The sequence below is a fragment of the Somniosus microcephalus genome, unplaced genomic scaffold (genome assembly GCF_052327205.1).
Source record: "Somniosus microcephalus isolate GS21.2 unplaced genomic scaffold, FLI_Smic_1.0 unresolved_chr1, whole genome shotgun sequence".
Lineage (NCBI taxonomy): Eukaryota > Metazoa > Chordata > Chondrichthyes > Squaliformes > Somniosidae > Somniosus > Somniosus microcephalus.
Genome location: NW_028225179.1, coordinates 103,571,815 through 103,582,007, shown reverse-complemented (window position 1 = coordinate 103,582,007; position 10,193 = coordinate 103,571,815). Strand labels below are relative to the sequence as shown.

The following is a 10,193-nucleotide window of genomic DNA, read 5'->3' as shown; positions in this document are numbered from 1 at the left end:
AAGCCTCCCTTTTTTTCCTAATCCATTCTCGTATATCCCTTGACATCCAAGCTTCTTACATATTAGGTTAGAAAGGAGTCCTGTACACATTGTAGGAACTCCATTCCCTTCTCCCCTTCACCTCCCTCTTCTGCCATTTTTAATAGCACTTCCTCTCACTTTATTTTTAAACCATCTTTTTACTCTCCTGTTCTATAACTCTATTTATTCCCTGGCTATTTATGTCCTCCCTTAGTTTGCTCTGTTTCCTGCTCTCCTTTCCTATTTTGTTTATATTTAAGCTTTATTCAATTCTTGTAGATCCCACCCCCAACCCCATCTTACTAGTTTAAAGCCTTTGCTACCTCCCTATTTACCCTTTCCACTATGACACTAGTTCCATTCCAGTTCCGGTGGAGCCTGTCCCATCGGTACAGCTCCTCCCTGTCCCAGTACTGGTGCCGGTGTCCCATGGAAAGGAACCCCTCTTTCCCACAGCAGCCATTTAGCCCCATGTTAACTCACCTGATCTGTCAGACTATATGCCAATTTGCACGTTGCTCAGGTAATAATCCAGAGATCCTGTTTTTTAAAAAAGTTCATAACTCCTCAGCGGGACCTCCTCCCTGTTCCTCTCGATGTCGTTTGGTCCAACATGGACCAGAACAGCTGGATTTACACCATCCCTTTCCAAATTTCTCCCCAGCCGCCTCGAGTTATCCCTTACCCTGGTAAGCAACACATCCTTCGGGATTCTCGTTCGTGGTTGCAGAGGATGCTATCTATCCCCCTAATTATAGAATACCCTATCACGACCACATTTCTATTCTGTTCTACCCACCTTGGACAGCCTTCTGAGCCACGGTGCCTTAGTCTGCATTGCGGCTGTCCTCCCCGCAGTCTTTCTCTTTGTCCTCACAGGTAGCGAGTACATCGTACCTGTTGGAAATAACCAGTGTCACATCCTCTCCCAAGTCCCCTCTAGCTGGCTCCCTGACAGTCATGCCCTCCTTTTCCTGAACCTGTGCTTCCCTCTGGGATGTGACTGTGTTCTGGATAAAACTATCCAGAAATTCCTCCCCCTCCCTTATGTTCTGGAGTGTCTCTAACTCGCACTCCAGCTCAATGACTCTGAGCCGGAATGACGAAAGGCAGAGACATTTTCTGCCAATGTGGGAATCCGGGACAGTCTCGCCGTCCACAAACTCCCACATACTATAGTCCCGACACCTAGCCTACCCTGTCATTTCTAGTCTTTTTCATGTACTTATTTATTGATAACCTGAATTATAATTAGGTAGACAGCTTTTGTAAAAAAAACAAATGGTTCACTGATTACTCACCCTCAGAGCTCCTCACTGAGCTGTCACTTTTTCAGATTTTCCCTTGCATTAGTTTCACTGCCCAATGTTTTTAAACTATGTTTTATATTAGTTATTAATTATACTGAATAGAGTTAAGTTGAGAATAGAGTGTGTGTAGTAAATTCAATACCTTGCTGAATTTCCTCCGGCCCAACGCTCCTCACTTGTGCTGATTATGACGACTCTGTGATTTTTCTCTGGGTTTGTTTCACCTCCGCGGGTCTCCATTAAACTGCTCCGGTTCCCGCCCTGTTTCAATGCTGGACTGGGCTGCCGCAGGTCTCCGTAATAAAACGTACCAAGGCGCTTCACGGGAGCGTTATCGAACAAAATTTTACACCAGGACACATGAGATATTAGGACAGGTGACCAAATGCTTGGACAAAGAGGTAGGTTTTTAAGCAGCATCTTAAAGGAGGAGAGGGAGGTAGAGAGGCGGAGAGGTTCCAGGAGGGAATTACAGAGCTTGGGGCCTTGGCAGATGGCACGGCCGCCAATGGTGGAGCGATTAAACTCGAAGGTGTGCAAGAGACCAGAATTGGAGGAGAGCAGAGATCTCGGCGGGCTGTAGGAGGTTACAGAGATAGGAAGGGGCGAAGCCACAGAGGGTATTGAAAATAAGGATGAGAGTTTTAAAATTGAGGTTTGCTGGACTGGGTGGGAGCCAAAGTAGGCCAGCGAGCACAGGGGCGATGGTGAATGGGACTTGGTGTGAATTAGGATATGGGCAGCAGAGGTTTGGATGAGCTCGAGTTTACAGAAGGTGGAAGATGGGAGGCCGACCGGCCAGGAGCGTGTTGGAATAGTCGAGTCTGGAGGTAACAAAGGCATGGATGAGGGTTTCACCAGCAGATGGGCTGAGGCAGGGGTGGAGACGGGCGATGTACCCAGTCTGTAATATCTGTTCACTGTACACACTGGAGTCTGGGAATATATCTAACTGTACACTGTACCCAGTCTGTAATATCTGTTCACCGTACATACTGGAGTCTGGGAATATATCTAACTGTACACTGTACCCGGTCTGTAATATCTGTTCACTGTACACACGAGTCTGGGAATATATCTAACTGTACACTATACCCGGTCTGTAATATCTGTTCACCGTACATACTGGAGTCTGGGAATATATCTAACTGTACACTGTACCCAGTCTGTAATATCTGTTCACTGTACACACGAGTCTGGGAATATAAGAACATAAGAAATAGGAGCAGGAGTAGGCCAATCGGCCCCTCGAGCCTGCTCCGCCATTCAATAAGATCATGGCTGATCTGATCCTAACCGCCAATCTACTATCACAGAACCATCTCCTGAATCTAACAGAATTAGACACACGAAATAGGAGCAGGATCAGGCTACACGGCCCCTGGGCCCGCTCCGCTACCCACAGGGCCATGTCCGATCCGAACCTAGACTCGTGTCCAAATTCCTGCCCGCTCCCCGTAACCCTTAATTCCCTTTACTTCTAGGAAAATGTCTATTTCTGTTTTAAATTTATGTAATGATGTAGCTTCTACAGCTTTTTGGGGCAGCATATTCCATGGACCTACCACCCTCTGAGTGAAGTAGTTCCTCCTCATCTCAGTTTTGAAAGAGCAGCCCCTTATTCTAAGACTATGCCCCCTAGTTCTAGTTTCACCCATCATCGGGAACATCCTCCCCGCAACCACCCGATCCAACCCCTTCACAATCTTATATGTTTCAATAAGATCGCCTCTCATTCTTCTGAACTCCAATGAGTAGAGTCCCAATCTACTCAACCTCTCCTCATATGTCCATCCCCTCATCCCCGGGATTAACTGAGTGAACCTTCTTTGTACTGACTCGGGAGCAAGTATGTCTTTTCTTAAGTATGGACACCAAAACTGTATGCAGTATTCCAGGTGCGGTCTCACCAATACCTTGTACAACTGAAGCAATACCTCCCTATTTTTATATTCTATCCCCCAAGCAATGAAAGCCAACATTCCATTGGCCTTCTTAATCACTTGCTGCACCTGCATACTAACCTTTTGAGTTTCGTGCACCAGGACCCCCAGATCCCTTTGTACTTCAGTACTTTCCAGTTTCTTGCCATTAAGATAATAACTTGCTCTACAATTTTTCCTGCCAAAGTGCATAACCTCACACTTTCCAGTATTGTATTCCATCTGCCAAATCTCTGCCCACTTACTTAGCCTGTCTATGTCCCCTTGCAGGTTTTTTATGTCCTCCTCACTCACTACTTTCCCTCCCATCTTAGCATCATCTGCAAACTTTGATATGTTACACTCGGTCCCCTCCTCCAAATCGTTAATATAGATTGTAGAGTTGGGGACCCAGCACTGACCCCTGCGGAACACCACTAGTTACTGATTGCCAGTCTGAGAATGAACCATTTATCCCAACTCTCTGCCTTCTGTTAGATAGCCAATCCTCTATCCATGCCAGAATATTACCCCCAATCCCGTGATTTTTTATCTTCAGCAATAATCTTTTGTGTGGCACCTTGTCAAATGCCTTTTGGAAGTCTAAATACACTACGTCCACTGGTTCCCCTTTATGCACCCTATATGTTACTTCCTCAAAGAACTCCAGCAAATTTGTCAAACATGACTTCCCCTTCATAAAACCATACTGACTTTGTCCTATTAAATTATGATTATCCAAATGTCCTGTTACTGTCTCCTTAATAATGGACTCCATAATTTTACCTACCACAGATTTTAGACTAACCGGTCTATAGTTTCCAGTCTTCTGTCGACTGCCCTTTTTAAATAAGGGTGTTACATTAGCAGTTTTCCAGTCTGCCGGGACCTTTGCTGAGTCCAGGGAGTTTTGGAAAATTATTACCAATGCATCCACAATCCCTACCGCCACTTCCCTCAAGACCCTGGGATGTAAGCCATCAGGTCCAGGTGATTTATCCGCCTTGAGTCCCATTATTTTACCGAGTACCACTTCCTTAGTGATTTTGATCGTGTTTAGCTCCTCCCCCCTATAGCCCCCTGTTTGTCCAGTGTTGGGATATTCTTAGTGTCCTCTACTGTAAAGACTGATACAAAATATTCATTGTGTTTTTGCCATCTCCATATTTCCCACCATTAATTTCCCGGTCTCATCCTCTAAGGGACCAACTTTTACTTTAGCCACCCTTTTTCTTTTTATATAACTATAAAAACTCTTACTATCTCTTTATATTTTTTGCTAATTTACTTTCATAATCTATCTTCCCTTTCTTAATCAATCTTTTTGTTATTATTTGCTGTCTTTTAAAGTTTTCCCAATCCTCTATCCTCCCACTAGATTTGGCTTGTTTTTAGTCGAATACTATCCTTAATTTCTTTACTTAGCCACGGATGGCTGTCTTTTCTTTTACACCCTTTTCTTCTCAGTGGAATATATATTTTTTGGAAGTTGTAAAATAACTCCTTAAATGTACACCACTGATCATGTATCGTCTTACCCTTTAATCTATTTTCCCAATCCACTACTCAATTCCGCTCTCATACCTTCATAGTCTCCTTTATTCAAGCTTAGCACGCTTGTTTGAGATCCAACCTTCTCACCCTCTAATTGAATATGGAATTCAACCATGTTATGGTCACTCATTCCAAGGGGATCCTTTACTAGGACATTTTTAATTAATCCTGTTGTTACACAGGACCAGATCTAAGGTTGCTTGCCCCCTGGTCGGTTCAGTTACATACTGCTCAAGAAACCCATCCCTAATACACTCAGTGAACTCATCCTCAAGGCAGCCCTGCCCAATTTGATTTGTCCAATTAATATGATAGTTAAAATCCCCCATAATTATAGATGTTCCCTTATTACAAGCCTCAACTATTTCCTGATTGACACTCCGTCCAACAGGGTTGCAACTGTTCGGAGGCCTATAGACTACGCCCACTAGTGTTTTTTTCCCCTTATTATTCCTTACGTCCACCCAAACTGTTTCATTATCCTGATCTTTTGACCCAATATCATTTCTCTGTATTACAGTGATTCCTTCCTTTATTAACATAGCCACCCCACCTCCCCTTCCTTCCTGATCGTTAAATAACCTGGTATGTTTAATTCCCAGGCATTGTCACCCTGCAGCCATGTTTCTGTAATGGCCACAAGATCATACCCATATGTAGTTATTTGTGCCATTAACTCGTCTATTTTGTTACGAATGCTACGTACATTCAGATAGAGAACTTTCAAATATGTTTTGTGACACTTAGTTCCTGCTTTTGCCCTTTTTATTACTTTACCATTTACTCCATACCTTCTGCCCCTTCCTGACACGCTCTGGTTTTAAATTCCCCACTGCTACCTAAGTTTATGACCTTCTCTGTTGTCATTTTTATTATTTGCTCTCTAGGAACCTCCCCCCCACTAGTTAGTTTAAAGCCCTCTCTACAGCCCTAGTTATATGATCCGCCAGGACTCTAGTCCCAGCACTGGCCAAGTGAAGCCCGTCCCAACGGAACAGCTCCCTCCTGCCCCAGTACTGGTGCCAGTGTCCCAGGAAGCAAAACCCATTTCTCCCACACCAGTCTTTGAGCCACGCATTTAACTCTCTAATTTTATTTTTCCTAGCCAAATTCGCTCGTGGCTCAGGTAATAATCCAGAGATTATTACCCTTGAGGTTCTGTTTTTTAATTTGACCCCTAGCTGCTCATACTCCTTTAACAGAACCGGCTTCCTAGTCCTATCTACGTCGTTTGTACCAACATGGACCACGACAACTGGATCCACCCCCTCCCACTGCAAGTTTCTTTCCAGCCCAGAGGAGATGTCCTTAACCCTGGCACCGGGTAGGCAACACAGCCTTCGGGACTCTCGCTCTCGGCTGCAGAGAACTCTATCTATCCCCCTAATAATACTATCCCCTACCACTACAACATTTCTATTTACTCCCCCCTCTTGAATGGCCCCCCGTTCCACGGTGCTGTGGACAGGTTGCTCATCCTCCCTGCAGTCCCTGCTCCTGTCCCCACAGGGAGCAAGAACCTCGAACCTGTTGGACAAGAGCAAGGGCTGCGGCTCCTCCAGCTCTACCTCCTGGATCCCCGTACCTGCCTCACTCGTAGTCACACCATCCTGTCCCTGACCATGGGCTACATCTGAATTAATTAACTTCATAGGTGTGACCACCTCCTGACACACAGAATCCAGGTACTTCTCCCCCTCCCTGATGTGTCGCAGTGTCTGAAGCTCAGACTCCAGCTCATCAACACGGAGCTGGAGTTCCTGTAGCAGTAGACACTTGTCACAGACGTAATCACCGTGAGCCTCAATGGGGTCCACCGGCTCCCACATCTTGCAACAGTAACACATCACCTGCTCCATTCTATGTAATTAATTACATTTTTTATTGTTTGTTATGGACACCCTCTGCCCGATTTTAGATGCTAGTATCCCCTTTAATTAATTGGATTTAAATTAAATCAATCCCTCTAATTACACCAGTTAAATGGTTTACCAACAGTCACTCTGCACCAGAAAGGCCTTATTAACTACAACCCACAGAGTTAAAGTTTGAAAAGAGCACCTCACACCCCACTTACCCAAACTCACAGCACTCTTTGATGACTCGCACTCAGTGTATATCTAAATGTACACTGTACCCAGTCTGTAATATCTGTTCACTGTACATACTGGAGTCTGGGAATATATCTAACTGTACACTGTACCCGGTCTGTAATATCTGTTCCCCGTACACACTGGAGTCTGGGAATATATTTAACTGTACACTCTGTACCCAGTCTGCAGTTTCCACTGATACAGAAATTATGGACTGAGTCCAGTTCTACAGACATCAAATATTAACCTGTGTCCATCCACCTTCCTCTGTCTTAAATATTTAACATGATGTCATTTTTATTTCCCCCAGTCCCAGCCTCACTGACCCTGGATCCAAACACTGCGCATCGTAGACTCATCCTGTCTGAGGACCGGACCAGTGTGAGACTCGGTAACAAAGTATTACAGCTTCCTGATAACCCGGGGAGATTCGATACTACTGTCTGTGTCCTGGGGTCACGGGGATTCACATCAGGGAAACACTACTGGGAGGTGGAGGTCGGGGACAAGACTGAGTGGGACGTGGGTGTGGCCAGAGAGTCAGCCAATAGGAAGGGAAGGATATACCTGGGGCCTGAATATGGATACTGGGCTGTGCATCTGAGAAATGGGAATGAATATAGAGCTGTTGATCGCCAGACTGTCCCACTGACCCAGAGTGTGAAGCCCAGGACCATCGGAGTTTACCTGGACTATGAGGGAGGACAGGTGACCTTTTACAATGCTGATGATATGTCCAATCTCTACACTTTCACTGACACATTCACTGAGAAACTATTTCCTTATTTCTCCCCTGGATTGTGCGATGAGGGTACAAATGCTGCTCCTCTTAAACTGCGTCAGTTCGAACCGTAGGTCCCTAAACTGATGAGTCAGAATACGGAAAAAATGGGGGTAAACAAGTGGGTTTGGGTCGAGCGGGTGGTTAAAATATTAAAAATCTGAAACCGGAACCCAACCCACCACTTTCGGTTTTGCTGGAGGTGGGATGAGAGGCGGGTGACCAATCCACTCTCTCAAAAACTATCAACAAGCTTCAGATTTCCAGCATCTGCAGTAGCTGGTTTAACCCATCGAGGCCGGGTTTTATAGGCAGGTAAAAACAGTAATCACCGACCCCCCCCCCCAAACAGCCACACACTGAAACCCCTGTGATCACCGATCCCCAATCTCCCCACATACAGACCCCCAATCTCCCACCACAAAGAGCCCCCCCCCATGATCACAGACCCCCAATCTCCCCCACACTGACCCCCCACCCCGTGATCACTGACCCCCAATCTCTCCCCACACTGACCCCCCCCCCAATCTCTCCCCCACATACTGAACCCCTGTGATCACCGACCCCCAATCTCTCCCACACTGACCCCCCCCCCGTGATCACCGACCTCCCAATCTCTTCCCCCACATTGACCCCCCCGTGATCACCGACCCCCAATCTCTCCCTCCACACTGCCCCCCCCACCCCCGTGATCACCGACCCCCAATCTCCACCCCAACACTGACCCCCCGTGATCACTGACCCCCAAACTCTCCCCACACTGCCCTCCCGTGATCACGGACCTCCAATCACTGCCCCCCCCCTCCCGTGATCACAGACCCCCAATCTCTCCCCCCACACTGACACCCTGTGATCACCGAACCCCAATCTCTCCCCCCACCCCGACCCCCAATCTTTCCCCACACACTGAACCCCCTCGTGATCACCGTCCCCCAATCTCTCCCCACACTGACCCCCCTGTGATCACCGACCCCCAATCTCTCCCCACACACTGACCCCTCCCGTGATCGCCCACCCCCAATCTCTCCCCCCCCACACTAACCCCCTTTGATCACTGTCCAATCTGGAACTCTTCACTCCTGGTTATCCCACCGCGAGAGGCCCTGCTGCTCTTTGTGAATCCGCGATCCGTATTACAAATTCTAACATTCCATAACCTGCCTGGGGTCCAAATGAAGATCTCCATAACCTGTCTGGGGACCAGATGATGAAGATCTCCATAATCTGGCTCCAGACCAGTTGTAGATCTCCATAACCTGACTCCAGAGCAGGTGCTACACCACAACCCGGGGGCACCGAGATTTTTGGAGGGCCTCGGCAAGTCTGAGCCAACCATGAGTAGACGCAAGAGTTTCCTTCAGGGGTTAATCTGGGATGGGGCATTGTTTACAGATAGGGGATCCTGTTTTGGGAGGGAGCAGGTTTTCTTAGTGTCATTAAAGCAATTCTAAATCGTGCAGCAATTGTTGATATTGGTTAATTCTAACGTGGTATTTTTTCTGCTATTTAATAAATGATTATTTTCTTTATCAAGCCATGGTTTATGCCTGGAGTTTCTTATTTACTAAAAGAGACATTCAGTTAATGATCAAATTTGAATCGTGTGGGGATCAGAGGTGTTATGTGTTGTATTCTCCTCCCACCTGCGGTGGCGCTGTCACAGCAGATAATTGGTTGGGTTTGTTCTCTTGGTCGGGTTTTGTTCTCTTTGTTCTGTATACTCTCTGGAACCTTCCTTTTGAATAAAGAATGTTTGCAATCTCGGGGTTCTGAGCACTAATTGTGTTTAAGTATAACGGCACAGGTACAGACACAAAGTGGCGACGAGGATCGGATGAATCTGCGTTGTGGGAACTTTCTTGTTTTCGACTACAAAACACTCGGACAGAGATTGCAGCATTACATTAACGTTACGGGTGCAGTTAGTAAACAGAAATTAAAATTTGAAACGTGAGATGGCTACTATATTTGGAAACATCGGTGATTTTGATGAAAATGTTGAGCAATGGAGCGCTTGTATGGAATGTTTTGATTGTTTTGGCGAATGCGGTGGCAAATGATAAGGCCGTGCCTACCTTTGAGTATAATGGGAGCAAAGATATTCAATTTACTGCGCAGCCTTGTACAGCCAGTTAAGCCAGGAACTAAAACATATAAACAACTAGTGGAAATTCTTGGAGCACATTTTTCACTGAAACCTCTGCTTATTGCTGAGAGATTTAGATTTCACAAACGGAATCAAGAGGAGGGGGAAACAGTGACTATGTTTATTGCTGCTTTGAAAAGGTTGTCAGAACACTGCGAGTTCAAGGAGGTGCTGAATGACACCTGTTACCATTGTGGAAAAATGGGCCATCACACTAATGACTGCTGGTGTACGGAGCTGGAATGCCGAAACTGTGGCAAAAAGGGTCACATTGAACGTGCCTGTAGAGGTAAAAAAAGAACAGACAGAGCTGGGAAGCATGAAAACAAAATGTCTGTATTTGGACAAGAGAAGAAATAGTGTTCA

The 10,193-nt window shown here is 46.1% G+C and overlaps 1 protein-coding gene across 3 annotated transcripts in view; it reads left to right on the top strand.

Annotated features, from left to right (window-relative positions):
* LOC147095675 (zinc-binding protein A33-like) overlaps positions 1-9,444 on the top strand; it is a 21,276-nt gene extending 11,832 nt beyond the window's left edge. For all 3 annotated transcript variants that reach the window (XM_085974717.1, XM_085974718.1, XM_085974716.1), the window contains one exon: positions 7,211-9,444. In XM_085974717.1, the coding sequence (XP_085830843.1) occupies positions 7,211-7,755 (545 nt within the window). In that variant the 3' untranslated portion in view covers positions 7,756-9,444. The remainder of the gene's footprint in view (positions 1-7,210) is intronic.
* The last annotated feature ends 749 nt before the right edge of the window (positions 9,445-10,193 follow it).